General features: G+C 44.5%; 1 protein-coding gene across 7 annotated transcripts in view; it reads left to right on the top strand.

The window, feature by feature from the left end:
* Positions 1 to 22,882, top strand: part of COL26A1 (collagen, type XXVI, alpha 1) — a 174,803-nt gene that overhangs the window by 21,751 nt on the left and 130,170 nt on the right. For 5 of the 7 annotated variants that reach the window (XM_014952973.1, XM_014952976.1, XM_014952975.1 and 2 more), the window contains exons 2-3: positions 3,834 to 3,956; positions 14,772 to 14,875. In XM_014952973.1, coding sequence (XP_014808459.1) covers positions 3,834 to 3,956; positions 14,772 to 14,875 — 227 coding nt within the window. The remainder of the gene's footprint in view (positions 1 to 3,833; positions 3,957 to 14,771; positions 14,876 to 22,882) is intronic. The other 2 variants (XM_014952977.1, XM_014952971.1) reach the window with 1 other exon arrangement.

The raw sequence follows: 22,882 nt of genomic DNA, 5'->3' as shown, positions 1-22,882 counted from the left end.
TTTGGGGTCTGACCATTTTATTTTTTGCCCTTGTGGTCCACGCTGTGGTGGCTGTGCTTTAGAGAAGACTCTGAGACTGTTGAGGTGACAAGTGTTGTGAAACTCTATCACTGTCCTTGCCCTCTTGGAGCTCCTGCTGAGGAAGGTAGAAGGTTGTGCCTAGATTTGAGTGAAGGATCTTTTATTTTGTCATGGGCCATCAGTCCTTTTTAGCCTGGGAAATGCAGATGATGGCTTCAGGCAAGGAAAGCAATGAATGGAAAGCCTCAGGGAAGCTTCTTGCTTCCTGTAATGGTTGCTTCCTTTCATAACAGGTCCCTGAGCAGGTCATCTGAAGAAATGAATCTGGGAAAGTGTTGGGTTTCTCCCCTGACTGATGAGCAGCTTCTGTCCTGTGCACTGTAGTATGGGCACAGCCTTTACCTCCAACCAGCCTCCTAAGGCTCTGTGACTTGTAACAAGGCCTGTCCAGCACATCTAACTTCCAAGAAAGGCTCTTCCAAGGCAGAAATGACGACTGCCAAATTCTTTGGACTTGCGAGGGGATACGTGTACAGCTGCTTCCTAGGACCAGGTAGAGCAAAGGTGCAAGAGACTTACTCAGATGACAGCACTTTTGGACTCGTTTGGAAAGAAAAATCTGTGTGCATGTCAGTAGCACCCACTGAATGAACGCCCTGGCAAAACCAGCTTTGTAGGTAGCTTAAAATAATTAACATTTCTTGCTGCTTTTGACCCAGGCAGCCTGCACAGTGCCACCTGTTTAACTCCAGATCCACAAATGTAGTGCTGGACTTCCAAGCTGATTGAAAATAATCCTTGACGGAGCAAGGGGACATTAAATCTGGGTCTATGCAAGGGAAAGCTAAAGAGTAAAGGTTAGTTTCCAATTTCTTCTTAGGAGTTGCAACTCGGAGCTGCCGTTGTACGTTAACCAGAGCAGACAGGCTGCCAGGTTCCCTCTGGCAATTGGGGAGTCTGCCTCCAATGCCTGCCTTTCTCTTCTGCATTGTGCAGGGGTGTGCAGTGGTGTTCCTCTTTGTTCACCTTCCCACCTCATTTGCCTTCAGGAACATGAAGCTCTCTAGTTTCAGCATCAGATATGAAGGGTGTTGCTCAGAGTGCAGTTGAATTCTTTGTCTGACACAGAAGTGCTTTGTGTGTACCCAAGAAGCGGGACAGGTTGTCTCAGAAGCCATTCGAAATCAGTGCAATAATCAGTGTAGGATAATCTAGCTCCAGGAAACAGCACTTGCATCCTGATGATGCTGTGATGGGAGAAGGCCAGAGGGGGACACATACAAGTAATGTAGCTGTTAAAGCATAGCATGTGCATATAAATACTTGATTTATTTGGATTTCATTGATAAGCCAGAAAAATGGTCATAACATGAGGGGAGGCACTTGAGTCTGACATGTTCAGTAACTTTATTCTGAATTTGTTAGTATTCATGTCCCTTCATCCTCTGTTACATCTTGCCAGTGTGTCTACTGCTGTTTCATTCCTCTCCTATGGTGGGACCAATTCGTTTCTTCATTGCATGTTAATGAGAAGTTCTGTTTTTTGTAATTTTAGGACATATGCTTCTGCCATTATCCTGTCAGGTTCTGTATATGCGCAGTTTGTTTTGCTTGACACAAAATGCTTTTGCCTGGAGGCTTGTGTAGAAGTGCTGTCCTTCTGATGGCTGTCACTGTGCTAGAAACATATTTAAGGTACATTATACAGAGCTGGGGCTTCCCCAACCCCTCTTGTACTTGCCCTTTCTCCTGGCTGCTTTTCCTTCCATGCTCAACTGGCTGTTCCCATGGCATGAGGAGACCTTACCCAACAACACCCACCTGAACAAATCCTATGACTAAGGCTTGGAGAGAATGGCTGATTGCACTATATGCACATGTGAAATTAAAAAGAAAAATTTACTTAGAATTATCACACTTCCGGTCTTTAGCTCCTGTCTTTTTTTCTTCTGGTTTTTCTCCCTAATCTTTGTGCGAAGTTGTGTAGAACCTGTTAAAGGATCTGCTGTCATGTGATCTGAAGCTTCATTCATCTTTTCTTTCCCTCCTTTGGTTCGATGATGTAGATGTTAGTAGAGTTATTTGGGTACTGGGCTGTCTGATCCCTATATATGCACCACAGAGAACCACTTCTCTCAGATCTTTTGAGGATCTAAGGTCTCCTTACCAGCCTGGAGTCACCTGAGGGGTGACTGCAGTTCACACTTAGCATAGAACGGTTAGAGTTGGAAGGAACCTTAAAGATCAAATAGTTCCAGCCCCCTGCCCTGGCCAGGGACACCTCCCACTAGACCATGTTGCTCAAAGCCCCGTCTGGCCCGGCCTTCAACATCTGCGGGGATGAGGAATTGCAAGCAGGTTTACAGTGAGCAGGAACAGCGTCTGCAGAGAAAGCTGCATGGCTCAGCCTTGATGCAGGTGATGGTCTTGATGGCACTGGGCAGAAAGCCACCCTGTCTCTGGGTGCCCTGGTTTACCCAAAGGTTGGGTGAGCAGGCTGCTGGCCCCAGCTTGCCCATTGTGGTCTGGAGCACTCGGCTCAGCCGCTGGCAATTGTACCTCCTATTCATGGAAATGAGAGTTATCCAGAGAGCAGGGAGCATCCTGTGGAGATAAGAGGGGAATCCAAAAAGGAAACAAAATACATCAAATGTTCTAAATGGTGAATACTGGAAAAACTAAACTGCTATGGGGAAGGTGGATTAGGGAGGGAGAAGGGGATCTACAGGTGCCTGTTTCCACTGTGCAAGCGGTTTGATTTTTGGTAAGCAAAGCTGAGGAGCCACTGTGTACTTGAAGAAGGGATCAACTGCAGTGGGGGCTCTTGCTTTAAGATGTATGAGAAGCCAGGACTCTTCTGCATGTGCAGGGAATGCTTACACAAATGCTTTGTGTGTTTTGGAGCACAAGCTGGTGCCTCCACTTCCCATTAGTGACCCCGGTTCTGATCCCCAGTCAGTAGGAAAGTGGCTCTCAAACCAGTTAACTACACTAACGTACAAAAGCAAAAATATGAACCAGTGTTTGGCAAATACAAATGGTGCTTGCAAAGGGGAAAATGAAAGTATCCTTTTTCCCCTCTTCAAGCTTGACACTTTCAGAGAAGATGGAAAAAGGTTTGTGGGTCCTGATTCCCAGGGCTGACGCTGTGGTTCCTGTCTTCTCATACACCTTAGAGCGAGGAGTCTCTCTCACTCTTGGTTTCTTGTGAGACAGTGTAATGCACTAATCACTCCCTCGCCTGCGTTTTCTTTTGCCCATTTTTAGACTGTAACCTCACCAGGGCAGCAATATGACTTGTTCGGCACCCAACTTGTTCGAGCCCTGCTGACAATGAGCTGCTCCACACCAAAAAGCAGAATTTTCCAACTCGAATGTTGTTCAGAATGGCAGGAGGCTGGGGAATGATACCATAATGAGCAGGATGAAATTAAGACCAGTACAATGGGAACTGCCTATCAGGAGATTTGGAACACTTATTTTTTTTCTTTTTCTTTTTTTTTCTCTAAAGTCCTATTGTTTATGATAACTAACAGAACTAAATTATGAACTATAAAACTCTGGTCTCTGAGGACTAAGCAAGAGGCGTTACTGGATCTCTTGTGGTTCAGGTTGGCAGAAGCAGGGAATCTTTCTGCAGCTATTGGGAGGAGAGGGTGGGGTGAGAAATGAAGCCTGCGAGTTAGGCTTGCTATGGCTGGCAGAACAAACAACCCCACCCCCAGATATTTTGTCTGTTTTTACTGCAGGCTGATATATGTTGGTTCAACTTGCTCTCTTACTGGGGCTAACAGTGTCCTTTTTCCCTGCAGGCATTGGTGTCACTATACGGTTACACGGACAGTTTCCTGCCAAGTGCAGAATGGGTCAGAAACGGTGATCCAGCGAGTTTACCAGAGCTGCCGGTGGCCAGGACCTTGTGCCAACTTAGTGAGGTAAAAATCTTCAAGTCTCATGTTGCCCAAATTTTCCTGCACTTCTCATTCCATTGGTGAGATTTTAAGTACTGCATAGAGGGATGAGGTCAATGGGTCAATGCGATATCCTGCTTCATGGTGTAACTAAAGAATGCTGCAGAGTAATTACACGTGAAGGTAAGTGCAGTATGAAGAACAAGCTATGTGGAAGTTTAGCTTAGGTTGTAATGCCAGTTTGTACCTCTCCACACAGTAGGCTGCTGCTAGTCAGGTATGAAGCTAAATAAATCTCAAGTCCACCGTTGTGCAGTGTGAGCCAACAGGGCCAGCAGGGACACGGGACCAATGTCACCATGTGGCTTGTTGGTATCAAATCCTCACACTCGGGTCTCTCTTGATCACACACGCTGGAAAGCTTTGATCAAATTCCTTGCAGCTGGTGATGGATGAAGGTAACATGTGCTGTACCTTTCAGAGTGGAATTTCCTTACAGCACCTCTTATCCTGCATCTCGGTATCCTTGAGAAAGGATGAAAGCACCATGTCTCCTCTCCCCAGATGAGAAACAAAGCTTAGAGACAGTGACTTGTCAAAAACTTGCCCTGAGTCGTCTTTGCCTTTCAATCATATATAGCTTTGGCACCCACCTACGTTTATGGAAAAAACCCCCGTGTGAAACAGCTAGCCCTAGCTGCCACCTTTCAATATTCGAAGTGTCTTTGTATTGTTGAGCTTTGCCTTCTCTGAAAGACATTCTCAGAGCAGAATAGTGTTACCCACCCATCTGGGAATTGGTGGGGAAAAAAGCTATTGTGCTCTAAATTTACACCTAGCTTCTATAACAATTTCCCATGTAAACAAGGCCATAATTTAGCTCACAAAGCTTAGTCATTTTATTGTTAACAATTCACCCACAGGGCACTGATTAAGGTCCTCTTGTACTTGATAACCTAGCCAGAATGTGGTTGAACTACCCACTTAAATACCCAGAGATCCACCTTCCCAATCTCTTCTTGTGACTCTTCATCTGGAATTCACATTTTCCATGTGGCAGTTACCACACTTGGTTCTCCAGTTTCTACTTGGCCACTGGTCAGTCTAAGTTTTTTCACTTGTAATATATCTGCTTTGGTGTCTCTTTGGTCTTGTTTTATGCAAGGCTGTGGTTGAAACACTTAATATTTTATGCTGTCATGGCCAAACTTCTGTTGAAGCTTTTTAATTTCCCAGACTTTTTACACACATAATTGTCATTAGAAACTTGTGAGCTTTCACCTTGTCTCCTAAACTTGCCAAAAATCTTGCTTATTTTTCCTTGTTAACATAACTGTAGTTTCCTAAGTACCAAACAATTGATCATGTTACTAGTAAAAATCCTTTTTGTGGGCTCCTGCAGTTACTCATATACATTGATTTTTACATTGTTAACCCAGAGACTTTAGGAGCAGTGTCTGCTGCTGTGACACTGTTATTCATGGAACGTTTTCAGTTTCAAATGTAGTTTGGTTCATTTGCCTGACGAATCCAATTGTTTGGAGACAATGCAGAATGGCAACAGACTTCTCAATTTTTCTTTCTATGTGAAAATATCATGGAAAGAAGCTGGGGTTATTGATATTTAAGATCTCAGCTGGTGAAAGCTCAGCTGACAGGAGCTGCATTTCTGGGAGATTATCACCGTGAAGAAACCTACCAGAGAAGATGGAGGATGCTAATGCCCTGTTTCCTTTGCAAGTGGGAGGAAATGCAAGCAAAGCAAATAGCAGCCTTCTAAGGAAATGACTATGCTGTCCTCTAATCATGCATTGGATGACATTCTTGCATAAAGTGGAGAAAGACCCCACACCTCTCTTTCCCAAGGACCTCCAGAAAAGTTCTGACAAATGCTGGAGCCCACCCAGTTATTAACAAAGGTAAAGCAGGAGCAGCATGTGCTGGTCTGATTGTTTCCTGTACTGCCATTGTACAAAACGGAGATTCCCAAGAACAAGTAGGAATGAGGTTGAAGCTACTGTGGTCCTGAGAGTTGAGTGAGCTGTTGGATAAGTTATCCCCACCCCAGACATTTTTTTTTTTATAAGTGGTTGCTTGTTTTCAGCAGCATGTCTGACTTCTGGTAACAGAATGAAAAACAGCCACTGAAAAGGATGGATCTTGTGACACGTAGCTACTGTGGGCAATGTCTGGGAACCCCAAATCATGTTGTATCGTTGAGGTCTTATTTCCTGGGCCTACACAGCAGCTTATGGATGTTACATTGCCAGCGCCTAGGGGTGTGTGGATGACTGGCTTTCTCTTGTCTAAGTCAAGCTGAGGTTTTAATTTTATTCTTTTTAACACCATTTTTTCCCCTCTTGCACCAAAATGAATATTGCCTCTTTCAGAAACACCAGTCTTTCTCCTAATCCAGGGGAATCCCATATCCTGTTTTAAGATGACTATTGCCAAGGATAGCAATGAGAAAGACAGTCCCCAAAGTCACAAGGCAGTTGAGGTCCCCTTCTATTCAGTTCCTTCTAAGTTACACTTGTTTTTCTTATTTTTCTGCTAAGAAACTGGCTCTGAAGGGGCTTATACCAGTGCCCATGCTGTACAACTTCCATCAACAGGTCTCTGAAAATTCCTACACAAGATGAACAGAGCAGAAAAATCAACTCAGGTGTGCCCTGCTTTTTTTTTTTTGCTTGGGAACTGTCCTGGTTTTCTCTGGAATCTGTTTTTTCTTGTGCTGAGCGTGCTGTCCGCGGTGCAGGGTAAAGACAACCGCTCTGTGGTTAGGGGAAATGTTACCTCTTCTGTGTTTCAAACTAACTTCTCCCAAAGAGAGAATGATGGACGTGGTGTGGCAGAACTTGAGCCCGTGGGATTGCCCCTTTGCCACTGTGGCTCTTGCCAACAGCGAAGGACACCTAGCCATGTTTCATCTAATCTTGTATTGCAGGATTGAAGTCCAGAAACGCTGGAAGCCCTGGTACCTTGCAAGGTCAAGGGATTAATTTCTCAGGTAGACATCTTAAGTAAGAATATCTTCAGTAGATACCTTCAACAGGGAAAAGCAGTGTGACTGGTATCAAATCTGATTGTTTCTTGTCCCAATGCTTTGCAAAACACAGAGGGCTTATGCTATCTTCATGGAAGTGGAAGCAAAGAATTCCTTGTATCATTAAATGCCTTCTTTATGTCACTAGTCCTTGAGCACGTTCCTGTAATATGAAGGAGCTTCTCTATTTTTTGACTACGGTCCTTAATGATTGCCTGCTGGGTAGCTCTAACTTGACATGTCCAGCAAGAATGCTTCACATGGGCAATGCTTCATTCCCATCAAACATCATTGTTTCTGTTTCCTATTTACCTTCTCTGTACCAGCACCTCTGTCTTTTCAGGTTTTCTGGAAGTGTAGCTTCTGGTGATGTCAGGCTTACTGCAGGTCTGGTAGTACCTAGAAATGTTCATTCTCTCTCTATCTGTGTGGTTGTTCAGGTAATATAAGTATATCTGCTTTCCTTTTGCCAAAAAGACAAACTTAAAGATCTTCTGGTCTTCTCCCATTCTTCTCTAGTGAGATTTCTGGTGCCTGAGCCCGAAGCAGAGGTACAGCCAGATTCATATGGTGTTACACTTGACTGTAAGCAATGCAAAAATGTTAATAAGCTATTGGCATGATTTTGGCTTTATAGTATTTCTCCCAGCTGTGACTCGAAACAAACTGTTTTCATCTCCTTGTTTACAGGGAGTCAGCCATATCTGGGAGAGCTTTCATTCTGCCAGCACCCGTTATCAGGCTGCTCACTAGCAAAAGGGACGCCAGCCAAAAAAAAAAAGGCATCTCTCACCCTCGTGGTGACAGCTGAGAGGGGCTCTCTGTTAGAGAGACTCTGTCTACGAGCAGACATCAGTGTGGCCAGACGAGGATTTAATCCATTTCCTGTCTCCCATTCATTCGTGTTATGTTTCTTTCCCTTATTGCGCAAACTGCAACTCGGGGTCAAGCTTTTGACAGAAGAGGATCTGTGAGATCCCCAGCCTCACAGCTTCAGCCCTGTGATGTCCTTGCTGTCTGTTCACTTGCTCTCGGGAAGCTGGCAGCTGTACTTCTTTTGCAGGAGTGTCGTCATCTTGGCTGGGATGGGATGAGCTGCTCTGTTCTTGCCCTCCACCCCAGACTCTTTATTTAGCTTGGGTGCTGAGTTGCTTTGGAGTAGTCTTGGCTGGAGACTTTCCCTCAGCAGATCTATTCTTGAACTCTCTCCATTTGTGTAGTGAAGGCTTCAGCTTCTGCGCGCCATAGGATATGCCTTTGCTTTGTCACGCTACGAAGTGAACAGGCAACTTTCCAGCAGTCTGGCTGAAGCTCCTAGTGTACTTACAAAAATTGCATGCCATTTATCTGCCTGAAGGAAGGGATAAAGTCTCTCCCTTGGTGTTTCAATGGCAACTTAATCTCAAGGTCTTTGCTGCCTGTATGGTTGCACCCAGCTCTCAGTAAACCCCAGCATCTGAATTGTAACCCTTCTCCTGAGCAATCATTTTGCTGCAGCCGCTGCAGGCCAAGGCACCATCCTGTCATGCTCAGGATGCTAAACCCATTGAAGCCCAGAGAGAAGGGTGGTCTCACAGGCCAGGTGAGAATTTAAGACTTGCATTCAGTTGCTGGAGCTTTTGTGACTTCCTGTGCCTTAGGTCACATGATGCCACCTCACCTATGAGACAAGAACAGTACTACTTCTTTCTTACTGTTTTTCATGACTTTGAGAATAGGACAACTTCCTGCTATATGCTAATTAGCCAAAATCGCCCTGATTTTGATTAGAGTATTTGCATGTGATTGTCATGGTGGTCAGTATCTTGGGAGGTAAATGAATGTGAAGAGCCTGGCAGACCATGCACTCTTACAGTCTTCAGAAGACAAACGTTTTCTGCTTCAAACTGCTGTTGCTGTGAAAATCCCCCTCTCGGCTCTGGACCCACACTGCTTTAGATTGTGGCAGGATATTCTGATCATCTCCTCTTGTTTCATCCTAGAAAAATGGAATGTTCCCAGCACGGTTGTGTGAGGTTTTTATCCTGTTATTTTTAGCTGTACTCAGTGGTCACATAACTATTTCACTCCAGCCTTTGAGCATCCTGTCTCTGCAGCTCTTCCTGGCTTCAGAGAATCTGGAGGTTCCCCTGGAAACCTATAGTTGTCCTGTGCAGGAATGGACTCACCTGGTACTTTAGCAAGAGCCAGTGGAACCCCAAACATGAAGTTACTCATCTGTCACTTCAAACATCACTCAAAGTGAAAGAGATGGAAGGGAAAAGCACTCTTGCAGCACAGCTGGGTTGTGATGCCCTTTCCAACTGCTAGTCATTGCTTCATTTTTTTCCCCTTTCAGTATTGTAGCTGCTTTGGCTTATCACAAATGCTTTGTGCTTTTGATGATGTTTTTAACATAAGGAGGCTACAGATCTTGCATGGATCATTCTTGCTGTTTGGTGTTTTTGAATGTTGGGTTTTCTTTCTTCTTGTTTGCATTTAAACTGAGCACATTTCTGCTCCCAGAGGGATTTTACAAGCTAGTTTGCAGAATAACAAAGAAGGAATTCTGTGGGCTCATCCATTTTGGTCTTCTCTGCTTTTGAAGACTCTATTGCTACAGGGTCAGTAAGAGAAGTTGGGGATCTGTCACCCAGGAGATTGGCCTGTAGCTGATGTTTCTCCTCAGTTTCAGAAGCAGTAATGCCACAGGGAAATCCTTCTCTTTCTTTCTTTCTTTCCAGTCAATTGAATAATAAATCCCAGAGCTTATTCCAGTGCATTAGGGTTGCTATTTGAAGTCCTGTTATACACAAACTGGTTTATGTGTTTAATTCCCTTATTTTTCTCCAAGATACAGAGTCATACGCTTGGAAAAAGATGCCTGCTCTCCCATCCACATACAGGGTATAAATGTAGGATGAACAGTGACCCTGGGAACAGGATAGATGGAGGCCCTGGGTGTATAAGGGATTAGAACTGTGGCATAAAGATGTGTCCTCAGGTCTAGGAATAATGTGAATGGCTGTGCTTTGAGAAAGGAACCTGTGTGCTGCTGGCTGGGCACAGGTGGAGGGCCATCTGTTTGTAGATTGTGCATAGGTGCAGGTGTCCTCAGGCTGCTCATTGAAGGCCTTTTGATCTTGCCCAGACGTGCTGACTGGGTACTCTTCCTTCTTGCTGGTAGGGAAGTGCAGTGTTGCTCTGTGATAGCACTGACATCTAATTGTTAATAAAGACAGGAGCTGATGATTAATCTGGTGTAGAAACATATCTCTTTGTGTCCTTTGTTGTCTTTGAGGGAGACCAAGAGACTGTAAAGTATTGCTCTGTACAACTTGGGATGGGTGGTGTATAAGTTTCTGTTTTCTGGCTTTTGGGATCTTGATAAGTTGTGCAAACCAGACGTGCTCAGAGCTAAACACAATCCTCTTCCTCCTCTTTGGCAAAGGCAAGACACGTACAATGGCCTCCAACACTCCTGCAGCTGCGGGTTTTGGTTTTTATTCCATGTCTACAGGAGCATATTTGAAACTCCCGGTTACATTATTTTCCAGGGAACTACTGCCTTTGTGCTAGGGAAGCTGGAAGGGCTGAGGCTGCAGGAAAAAAAGGAGCACAGGTCTGATTCATGGAGTGATGGAGTCATGGCCTCTGCCATGCTTGTGAGTCCAAACATGGTGGCAAAGGTACTCCTCCTTCCTGCATCAACTGTGGCACTGGTTTGAGGTGATATTATTTTGTCTGTATTCCATAGAGAAGCCACCTGGTGCAATCAGTATCTGGTAGGCTTTAGGAGGATAGTTGTGATAGTCTGTCTGGAGTGTGGATGGTGGTGTTGAGAGCCAAATATGTTCTTGAAAGCTTCTGAGAAATGGACCCTCTGGATACACCCACGAGATACTCTTTTCTATGTCAATTCTTGCCCAGCTCTTTCCAACCTTCCTTCTTTCCAGAGCAATGAAGTACTTCAAGATTCAGTTACTTAACCTGATGTATTTGAAGCCTGATTTCAGACCATCTTGATTTTCTGTGGGGAATTTTAGATTCTTGGCATGTCTGTAAATCAGGCCATAGGTACTAAAAACTAGAGAAACTACAACGAGCATTGTTCTGGTCTTCTTTTAATGCAGAAGTAGCACTTAATTATAGTAAGATGTATTGTCCCTATTTGAAAGAAAATATGCTAGTTATACGTACAGGGTTGGACAGGGTTGATATGTGACTTCATTGCCATGACAGTAGTAAGTAAAAGAAAGCTTGGATTCCTTGGTTTCCAGATTCTTTGCCAGTCAAAAAGGCAAGTTCATTCTCTGGTTATCTTGAAACCCACCAGTAAATGAATAAAAATGAATAGAAGCCTCTGAAGGTCACCAAGGTCTCCTCGGGCACAAAGTGCAATGGCTGAATGAATCACACTAACAAAACCATCTCTTGTGATGTGGAAATGAGTTTCACGCCTTCCATCTCTTGTGGGCTTCGTGTACAAACAACTTTGTTTGTAAATGTCAAAGGGCAGGGGAAATCCATGAAGGGGGGGAAGGTATTTCCTGTTGGTGACAGGCTGTCCTGCTTGGGTTGTGGCAGAGATCACGCCTTTCTCTTTGACCTGACTTTTGAGGCTCTGATCCAAGAATGTGAGACTCTCTCCATTCCTTGTGTCATGTCTGGCTGTTGTATTCAGTGACACTTCCTTGAGAGCGAGGGGAACATATCCTTGTGAGCTGAGGTGTGAGACTTGTTGGCTGCCATCCCTCAGTGTGTCCTGACCTCTCCAGTATTTCTACCTTCAAATCAGTTAATCGGCCATCTCGTGCTCCTTCCCCAAATTACCAATTTCTGGTCAGTCAACCGCAGTGACCATTAGTTGATTAATTATTTTTTTCTGGGTTCTTCCCTCAGTGTTTCTGCACTCCCTAGGACGTTGCCATGAGCCTCAGCAAATGTGTTGGTAAATGACGCCCATCTCTTGCAGTAGAGTTGCAGGCCCTGGTCGTTTGCTTCTCTGTGGAGTGCTTGGAAGCCTTTTGCTGGAGGAGACTGTGTCTGCTGAGCACACCCTTTGGCTGTCTAGGAAGCAAAGAGATGCAGGTTGTAGCTCATCCTAACCTCTTCTCTTACTGTGGTTTTGCAGATTTCTATGACAGTGTTTGTGGCTTGGGTGACATCCAAAGGAAAAGCTTTCCTATTCTGCTACCAATCTCTTTTTCTGCTGGTTGTGTTTTCCACCCGTTTCCATTCTGAGGCTTCTGATCTTTAACAGGTATCTTCTTTTCTTCTCCTTTCCCCATGTTTTTTTTTTCCCTCTTCTTCAATTGCAACAATTCAGGTATCAGACAGTGGTGATGCTTTGTTAAAGGATTTGGTTTTGTTCCCCTCCTGGAACAGCAGTCAGAAATCTGCATGATGCAGACCTTGGTGCCATGTCATATGATTGAAGAAAAATGGTGCTACGAAGATCAGAGCAATGTTAGAGCAAATTGGAGCCAGCAAGCTGGGACCACTTCACATGCCTGACTGCACAATGCTGAGCAGAGCTGCAAACATCAGGACTCTTCCAGGAAATTCAGGGTGGGTGGTAGGCTGTGACAGCTGAGCTCCACGTTTGTCATGCCCTGAGAAGTCCTTGCTCGTTTGAGGATTAAACTATAGCTACTTCCCCGACACAGAACTGCTGCCAAGATTCCAGTCTGGCTCAAGCCACTCTCCACACTTCATAATGAAGTTTGAGAGAGCTTTAACATCTTGGTGTTGGCAGAAACATGGTTTTAAAATCACAGTGTGGTTGGAGCCTAGCTGGCTCTGGACACTGGTAACAGGGCTGGAGACTTTCATCTCAAGGTCAAATCCAGCTGTGGTGTTAGTGACAAAGTCATGAACTTCAGACTGATGGTTTGGGGCTTACGTGTGGAAAGATGTCTTGAGTCCAATGCCAGGACCAGGAGTTGGGAGACTTGGATTCAGTTCCTGAACTTTGCCAGAGCTGTTCTGAGCGACCCTCAGCAAGACACTCGAAGTCTTCGTGCCTTAGGTCTCGGGGTGAAAAAGCACTGAAGGTCTGTCTACATCAACGTGGTGCCAAGTCCTCACGCTCACTTGTGACTGCAAACTCCTGAATATCTTTGGAGGCAGAAGTGCAAGGAACTAGGTGGGATGAGCTGGCTCTGTCCAGCCCGCATTAGACAAGTGCCTGGATCGCAGTTGTCAGTACTAGCAGTAACTGGCTGTGCTTTTTGGCAGCTTGGAGGGTGAGGATGTAATGTTCTCAGGAGGCAGCGCTGCTCTCCCATCGCTGGGCGATGCTGTTCCAAGTGCAGGCAGCCACGTGCTCAGGAGGAAGCTTATGCAGCCCTCCTCTCCGGTGGCTATAGGGGAGGTTGGTTTCTGTGTTTGGCAGCTGGCACAAATAATCAGCAACAGCTCACTGAGAAATTAGTTTCCCAAAAACTGCGTTAACCACAGCTGAGCTGCTGCCTTCTTTCCAAGGCGTACATGGGCAGCCTCTCCTGGCAAGTCTTTGTTACTGCTCTTCGGAATAACTGTACCAATGTCACAGCGGTGCCAGCCTGGATGTACACCTCTGCCTGCTGCCCCTTGGAGGGGTTTGGATGAGATTTATTCAATTTTTAGCTCCCTTCTGGCCTTGTGCCTGGCCTTGTGCTGGGCAGTGCTGCCAGCGGAGCGGGCTGGGGCAGCGCTCCGTCTCCTGGTGGCTCTCGGCACTGCGGGAGGAGGCTCTTCCCTGGAGGAGACACGGGTGCTCCAGGCTTGTGTCTGCCTGGCCTTGGGAGAGCAGCACAAAGCTTCAGCCTGCAACACTGTAATCCCAAAGCTTCAGCCTCTCCCCGTGCCTGCCAAATTCCTTTGGCTGTTAAATAAGGGTAGGAATTTTGAGGGGAGCTTGTAGAGTACGACTTCTGTGTTTGCTTTTAGCTTCATGAATAGCAGCAGTGACTTGTCTGGCTGTATTGTGGGAAAATTCTGATTTGCCAGCTTGGAAGAGCTGCTGTTTTAAAGGGAAAAACTGGCATTTATGCAACTGTTTTGCGTTGACTTCAGAATCATTGGTGCCTTGCATGGGTCTGCGTGCGTCTGCAGGTAGCCCTTAAGTTTCCAGTGGGGTATGGCAGAGCTTGTGCTTGAACTGGGACCCTGGGGGTGCTGGGTGCTGTACACAGAACTAACAACATGTCCTACAGAGCATCTGCTGTGGTGAGGAAGAGTGTGGTGAGGAAAACTGAGGCACAGATCAGCTAGCTGGAAAAGACTCCATGCAGATCACTGCTGTAATGTTGTAGCATGATGACCTTCGTCATGCTGATGTGTTGATACACCCCAGTTCTGTGTGGTGTGGGTGGAAGAAGAGATGACACTTGATAGACTTATGCAATTCTTGTTAAAGTAATGTTTTGGAAACACTATCACTATTGAGTGAGGAAAGGCTAATGCCATCCTTTGTCTGACATTGGAGAAATCCACATGGAGGTAGTGAGGGCAACAAGAGTCATCAATCTGCTACTTGCAATGAATTTGTAGTAATGATACCCCCACAAAGGATACTGGTGTTTTTTGGGGGAGTGGTGTGGGGAAAAGCCAGAAGAGTATGAGGACTTAAGGAGGAAAAATAAGGGCTGTCAAATACAGATTGACACTGTGGTAAACCCTTGCTCTGTTGTTTTGTGTCTCCTTTTTCTGCAGCTGGGGGTGGCTGGGTGCTCTGGGGGTATATCCAGGCAGGAAGACGTGCTATGAATTAGTAGCAACACCACCCTTGAGTAGGTAAGTGCATTTTGCTGACTTCTTGTTTGTGTTAGTTACAGGACTCTCATCAGGCCCACGTACAAAATGTCGTACCGAACTGTGACCACGCTGGAGTGGAGGTGCTGTCCTGGCTTCACGGGGAGCAACTGTGAGGAGGGTAAGTTATCCAGCAATACACCTGCCCTTACACAGCAGCAAGGGGATGTGCAGATGGTCTGGCTGGGTTGAGTTGGGTTTTACTCCTTAATTTGCTTTACACCTCTCAAACGCAGGCACAAATCACCTTATCTCTACACTCCGGTCATTATTTGACTGCTCACACACAAGCTCTGTCAGGTGGTCTTGGAAAACAGAGCAGGCTGAATGCCTGCAAAGAAGCCTGAACAAAGAGGGGGAAAGAAATGAGGAAATGGTTACTCAGGAATCACCTGTTTATGGATGTGCTCATGCTTGGCATCCTCATTACACAGTCCTTCAGAAAATGCACTTTCTCTTTGTCACTGCATTATCCTCCATATCCCCCTGTCATCACCATCAGCTGCTGTAGCTGATGAAAGCTGGTCCCTGGATGGCTGCTTGTAAGAGTTATGCCTGTAAGGTCTGGATGCAAATAATATCTGTGTTTCCAGAGAGCTTTGAATTAAATTGGGCACCTCTGACTTCCCTTCCCACCCCCTGACCTATTGGTGCAACATTCAGGTTGCACAGTGTGTGTGAAAACACAGTTCTGGATTTGGCATCTGATCTTTCACGGAGAAAAACACAGGGCTCTTTCCAGAACTGGAAGAAAGAAAAGTCTTTTCCTTTTCTCATCATGATGGACAAAAAGGATGCCTCTTGCACTTTCCTTTCTGATGTTTTCTGCTTCAACTGTTGCTTCTAGGGCTTTGAAACTGCTCCTTCTCTATTGAGGTTTCAGGTTTAGGTGTGAAAGCATCTGCTGAATCTGTGTCATGAGTGTTCATAGTTTATGAATGGGAGAGGAACTAAGCCTTGAGTTTTCTGTTCATTTGCATCAGGTCACACAGCCTGCCCCTGCTGGGGGGTGAAGAGTCATTGCGGGGGGTGACCAGGGTGTCCAACATCTCTAAAACTCTGCTGTTTCGAGCTTCACCTTGTTTTCTTTGTGCTGCAAGCTCTTGGTGCTAATCACACAATTCATGAAAATCTCTAACTAGGAAGTTGTCTCGTTACAGTCACAAAGAATGATGGTTGCAGACAGCAGCTGGCTTCAGGCTCCTGAGGAAACAATAGTTTCCCAGAAGCTCAAGAAAAGTCTTAAAAAGTGGCAAAGTCACCCTAAATTGCAGTCTGCAGGACAGCGCTTTGCATTTTAGCAGGCTGCTAAGAGAAGTGAACCTGGGAAAGAAAAGCTGCTGAGCACAGCTCAGATTTTTACGTGTCACTGCAGGGGAGAGGGATGCAAAGACTGTGGCAAACCTGTTATTCCTCAGCCTGGCCGAGGATCTGACCAGGGACCCGAGAAGCCGGTGTGTGCAGCCCGTTCCTGCCTGTAGGTTTGGACAGGTGTGAATAATTACAGCTTAGTGGTGCTGCTGGTGTAAAGGAGAGAATCCAGCTCCCTCCCGCGGTGCCAGATCTGTCTCAGCAGAGTTCAGTGGAAATAAAAAGCCAACATAAGCTTGTTTGAGAAAGTCAGCAGCGATCTCACAGGAGCAGGTCTGTGGAACGAGGTGACAATTTTATGCAGTCAGTTTTCAAGGTGGAACTGTTCTTTTGGGCTTGGATATGGTCTGTGGAGTGTGAGCAGAAAGCCAGTAGCAAGCCCTCGCTTTCATGTGTGAGATTCTTTTTACCTTTTTTTTTTTTCCTCCCTAAAACATCTGGCACTACTGATAGTCCCATATTCTTGAAAGAAAGAGGAAAATAAATAAAAAAAGACCCCTCTCTAGTAGAGCAGGGTTGTGCCACTGAATTTCTAGCAGTAGTATTGACGCTAGTGGGGTGTGGGGCACCTCAAGCTGTCCAGAGGCATCAATTTTAAAATTGAAGTACTTACTTGCTCCTTATATTGATCCTTAATGTTAGTGTCACTTGGAATTCTAAGAGGCTGAGAAGAGTTCTTTAGGCCTTTTTGGCAACCTGATATACAGCCTTTTGTACTATGTCCTTTCTGCACCCTCTCCTACTACAAATACAGTTCCTCTGAGAGGGTAGGATGCTTACATTTGTGTGGGTCCTTTCTGGAAACAGCAGACAAAAGGAAACAGAAAACTAAACTGAAACAAAACAAAACCAGCACAATTACAAAGCCACAGCAAATTAGCAGCGTAGAAACTCAAAATGCTTTCATCTATTTTTGGTTTTAGTTAGATTTCACCTCAATATTTCATTTCATTTGTATGTGCAGCTGGTGTTTTTGAAGTTGATGTGAGGTAGGTATGATTGAAGGCAGATTGGACCTGGACTATTTTTAACTTGCCTCCTTGCTGTGTTGCAAAGGCTCCAATTCTCTGACAGTCACTATTGTTCTCCACTGTCAGCAGAACGGCAACTACAGTGGCTCTGAGCTTCTGCTTCAAGGTGTCTCCTCTTTCAAGAGACTGAAGGAAAAAGCTTTTCTTTTTTCTTTCCTGATGGGCCTTGGAATAGTGAGGTCGCATTTTCATGAGTAGCACAGACTAAGCCAGGAGATAATGATGGATTGATCAAGCACTTTGGAGAATTGTGTGATGGGTACAGCTGTGGGGTCCCTTCTTCAGACTGGTGGTGGTGGTTGCATCTTCAGACTTGAGAGATCCTATCTATTAATTGCTGCTTTAATCCCCAGGGAGAAGGGCTGATATTTGTTCCTTTTTTTGTGCTGTTCTGGAACAGTGTCTTTGGGGGAGCCAGTGTAGCTGGTGGAGGTTTTTCACTAACTGTCCTTTTATGAGGTTTTCCTGGCCCTTTTTAAATTTGTTTTATTTCTTTTAGCATTTTATGGGGGAAGATAAGATGGTGGGAGGGTGAACCAAGTAAAGCAAGTCAAAGAACTTGCAATCATTCAATGGCTGCAGCGCATCTATTTCTGACATACTTCTGTGTTATCTCCCAAATGGCAGGTCAGCTTTTCTTTTGTACAGAAAATCACCCAGCACGGATGTCTAGCCCCAAAGCATGGCAAACTCTGGTGAGACTGGTTTGCTGTAACACACCTTCAATGAGAAAACTCCCCTTTGGCAGTAATGTACTGCACACTGATAGAGCAAGCTGTTAAATGCAATTCGAGTCTTACAAAATGTCTTGACCCTTACCTAATAAGTTTAGCTTGAGAAAGTAACCACTTAACTGTCACCAGCTGGCAGGCACCTCCATCAATGCTGAAGGCTGCACATTGTTTAGATTTAAATTATCTTGGGAATTTAACTCGTGCATTGTAGCTGATAAAGAGCAGCATCGTCTGGAGGACGCCTAGCTCTAAAAGTAGGTGGAGATTTTTGCTACTCAGCGGGCTATTAATTTACTGAGCAGGGGATGGCTGCTTCCAATCTATTTCCTTTTTTAAGTTGACACTGCTTGGGGCTCTCCCCTCTTCCCTTCATTGCTTTCCCCTCACCCAAAGGTATGTCAATATTTGAAAGGTCTCCAATTCTGTTTTTTTCGTTTTGTTTTGTTAGAACTGTGACCAGCTAATTGACTAGATAGTTAAAAATCACCAGTTGTACCAGGGTTCCCGAAGGGTTTCTTCAAGCTTTCTTGGATGGAGAAAGAGACTTGATGCAAACAAGTCTGGCAAATTTAACTGTCAGTAGATGCTAATTTTTATTTTTCAGTTTCAGGATTTTTTTGTTTTGTTTAAACTAGAGCCCAAGCCTAGGACAGGAAATGAATCCACTGAGCCACCCAGTCTGCTGACTGCTGATATAAAGAACATATGGACGAGGGCAGTGCAGAGGTGAAGTGGTTTAGCTATTGCAATCATGCATCAAGCTGATTGATTTGAATCCAAGATGATGCTGACATTTCAACTCAGCTTTTTTTTCCTATATGGCTGAAAGTTCAAAGCCAAGTGCGATCTCTTGGGAGAGGAAAAGTGTCCCCAGCAAGTTCAGGGGCTCAGCACTGCCCTGGAACTCTCCAGCTAGGCAAGGTCTTATTTCACTTTACAAATCTCACATAGATTTCTTTCTTGTTTGTTTGTATTGCTTGGATTTGGGACAGTAGCCAGTATTGTATTTACCCCAGAAGCAGATTGATGTTAGACAGCTTAGCTGTTTGGGCAAGAAGCAGCTCCAAGAGTAACCTCGGCACCTCTAAAGTGATACCGTTGTGATTCCAGGCTTACTTTTTTTTTTTATTCCATAAGAATACAAGTAGGATAGGAAATTTGAGCAGCCTTGTTCAAGTAATGGCTTAATTTGAGAACTTCCTTTTTTTTTTTTTCCACTCCTCATTTCAGTTCTCAGAATATTTTTATCTACTTCTAATAACTATTGTTTGCATCTTGTAATCCTGATATTTTTCAAATCTCTTAGATTTCCATGTGTTTCAAGGCAGCATAAGAAAATAAGGGCTTTTCTTCATATGATAGCTCACACTGGTTTGCAAAACTTCTTTGTCCCAGGATGAGAGATGCAGAGCAACACTGCTGGGGAAGTCTTAAACCAGCAAATGCAATCATGAGATGGTATTTGATGAGGCCGTGAGAATGAACATCAAAACTAGAGACCTGAAATTTTGAAAGCTCATTGAAGTGCTCTAGAAGGAGGGGTGTTCAAAGTGGTGTCCTTATGTCTCCAGGACTTGGTTTGCTCCTCTGTGAACTGTAAAACAGAACTGTCAATCTATGGGAAAACACAGTGTGAAGATTATGGAGTAACATTGCCCATAATATCACGTAGTTCTCTTCAGGAGCTGAGCTTTTGTGAGTGTTTTCCCTTTTGTCAAGTAATTCAATTCCTCATGTCCCTTCCTCTTCCTTGTAGCCACTGTTTGGAAGCAGGGGAGCTAAGTCTGTGTCTCACATACAGCAAGAAGCAGAGCTCTTTGCTGCTGCTGAGCATTTTTCATCTTGCCCTTAGAAACTGAGAAAACACATGAGAAGGCAGTGGGGGGTCAGAGAGGCATTGCACTGTCTGTTCCTGTTGCTGCTAAATCCTGGTACAGTGATGTTTTCCCACTTAAGGGCCTGACTCTTACCACAATCAAAGCAAAAGCTTCCACTTGGACAGTGAAACTCTCCCAGAGGTGGTTATCTCCAGTTAGCAGGGCAGGGTTATGCTGTGAATATATTGCAGACTGAGGTACCTTCCCTTCAAGTTTAGATCTAGCACAGACCATTGTATGTATGTAGGTTTCTTCTAGAGACTGGCTCAGTAATTCAGTAGTGAAATGTGTCTTCACTCTCATTTTGGGACCTTTGAATCGAAGTCCAACAGTTCCTTATAGCAAACTTGCTTCTAAAAATATCTTCTCATTCCAAAGTTTAATGTTAATTAGATACAAGTGAATTATGTGAACACATGTCATAGACTATTACATGTAACCTGAATTTCCTAATAATTATCTAGTTAGTAAAACAATTGGTAAGTAGGTAGTAAAATGCGGTAACTAACTCTGTAACCTTCAAAAATTTTTCATGAAAAAACATCAAAACATGTTGATAACTCTTGATGGAGTTGCTGATGCATGAAAGTAGCTTTTCTGAGTAATGATGTTTGTGTACCAGTAACACACAGGTGTTGGGTAGTATGTACCCTGACATTTCCTTCCATAGCATATGCCTCCTGCTCTTCCATACATTGCACCTTCTTCTGCTTGTGTTTCTGGTGGCCTCTTCAATACAAGGCAGAAGGTCCACCAGAAGTTTCCCAAACGACTCTACGATGTGTCACCCAATTCTTTTCTGCTCCCACCACCACGCTGACCACTCAGCAACCTCTGGCTTCAGGCAGAACATGTGTGTGTCACCCTTGATCAAATTTTCTGAGGAGTTCTTGGAGCGTGTGGTCACTGTTGGAAGAATACACAGCCTGCTGAGAGCGCTTTTTGGCATCGGTGCTGGGTGACTACTTGAACAATTTCTAAATGTTCATCTTCTCTTTCAATACACAGTCAAAAAAAAAAAAAAGAGTCCTTGTCAGATTTCCAACAGCTTTGATGCTGCATTCCAGCATCTAAGTAGTTTCACTTTTTTTTGGATGTTTTTAATCTGAAAAGGAGAATTTTATTCAGCACCTAATGTCAAAATATTTGGAGTGCTAAATATCTGCAGATGTTATCTACATAATTAGAAAAGCTGTATGCTGTGCTGTTACATTGCCCCATTTTTTTTAGCTTCCATCAAATTACTGTGGTATGTAGAGATTCTTTTTTATTTTGGTAAGCTATTTGTTTGTTTCCCCAAATATTTTGGATGCTTTCTGTTTCTGCTGCTGTGTTTTTGTGAATTCACAAGTGATAGACCTGCCTATTTCTAATTAATGGCTTTCCTATTAATTTGTTTTATCTCCAACTAGGAGTGAATGTAACCTTACCTTGGGCAGGGCTAACACAGGAGCAGGCTGTGAAGCTCTGTGGGCATCTGCTCTGCCTGGATCACTCTCACCACGCTGGAAGGGTTCTGCCAAGTGCTGTCAGGAGACAAGCATGTGAGGCTTCTTTAATGACTTCTGCCTTGTCTGTAGGTGCTGGTATAATTAATTGATAGCTGTCTTCTGGGAAATGGTGGGGTGCAGCAGGAGAAGGTTAGACTGAGATTAGGAGAGGGCTCTTCACTGTGAGGGTGGTGGAGCACTGGAACAGGTTGCCCAGGGAGGTGGTTGAGGCCCCTTCCCTGGAGATATTCAAGGAGAGGCTCGATGAGGCCCTGGGCAACCTGGTCTAGTTGGGGGTGTCCCTGCTGACTGTGGGGAGGTCGGACTAGATGGCCTTTGGAGGTCCCTTCCGGCCTGGGCAATTCTATGATTCTATAAGGTTAGATTTGAGAAGGAAGTCCTCAGTAGTTGACTTGATCTTCTGAGCTCTTACTGCTTTAATAAAGTAGGTTCTGCCATTGCAAGAACAGATGCCAGGTATGGTTCTTCCATGGCCCTGATGGTGCTGCTTCCTAAAGAACTTTTGCTTTCATCTTCCATGCAACTGTCTTCAGTGTATGAGAACAGGTAGAGTAGCAATCCTTATCCTGGAATTGCTGGAAAAGCCAAAACTGGCGAATTATTAGATTAGGCGGTCTATGAAATTGGGCAGGGTCTTCATTTTTGCTTGTTAGAGGTGGCATGGGATGGTTCTGCCTTGAAGCTGGGAGTCTCTTGAGATTCTTTTTACCTGCTTCAGTGACAGAGCAAGTAAGAGCTGATGAACTGGGAAGTAATTTTTTGTAAACAGACCAGATTGTTGCTATTATTAAGAGCCATGTGAAAATAGCCAGAAGATGGGGGGACTTAGCAAAGCCACCAGTTCCATCCAGGATAAGGACTTTGGACTGAATGCAGAGCACACTGGAAAGCTCATGTCCTCTCCTGTTAAAAGAAGGATGTGACACCTTATGCTGTCAGTCCTGCAAATGTAGTTAGTACCAAAACAATGAAAAACATTCTCCTGAAAAACTCCGCCCTCTTTTTCTTTTCTACAGAAATTCCTGTCCGAGGTGGTAGGGGAAGGGTGGGGTTGTGTTTATAACAAAAGCTGACAATTTTGGGAGTGCACACCACGCTCCCGGTCGCATATGGAAGTGCTAAATGAGAGGAATAATTCCTAATTGGTGTCCACTGTTCGTTTTGATGCCTTTCAAGTGAATTATAGATAACAATGGAAGAAGAATTAAAACCACCCACTGAAACTGTATCTCAGCTTCCTTGCTGCTGCAATAAATTGTTTGATTTTTATTAAATCAGGAAACTTTTTTTAACTAGGAAATGAGGCCTAGGCCTTCGATATGAAATGCCCACAATTGAGTGGCAATGAAGAAGAGTATCTTCCTTCCTTCACTGAATTTGCAAGGCTATTGCCCATTTAACAAGGTGTTTTGTGTTTAATTTTTGAGCATAACGCTTATGAAATTACAGTTCATCATTTTTCAAGGGCTTAGTTATGAAATGTTTGGACTTAACATTGCTGTCAAACAGTGTTGAATGGGATGGTTCCTTGAGGAAGAACTTGCTGAATTTCTTCCAGGAGAATATCTGAGCAGCCAAGTAATGCCTGGTATGCAGAGTGCCAT

This window comes from Calidris pugnax, unplaced genomic scaffold (genome assembly GCF_001431845.1).
Source record: "Calidris pugnax isolate Ruff unplaced genomic scaffold, ASM143184v1 scaffold133, whole genome shotgun sequence".
Classification (NCBI taxonomy): domain Eukaryota; kingdom Metazoa; phylum Chordata; class Aves; order Charadriiformes; family Scolopacidae; genus Calidris; species Calidris pugnax.
The sequence above is the reverse complement of the archived record's forward strand: the minus strand, read 5'-3'. Positions and strand labels throughout refer to the sequence as shown.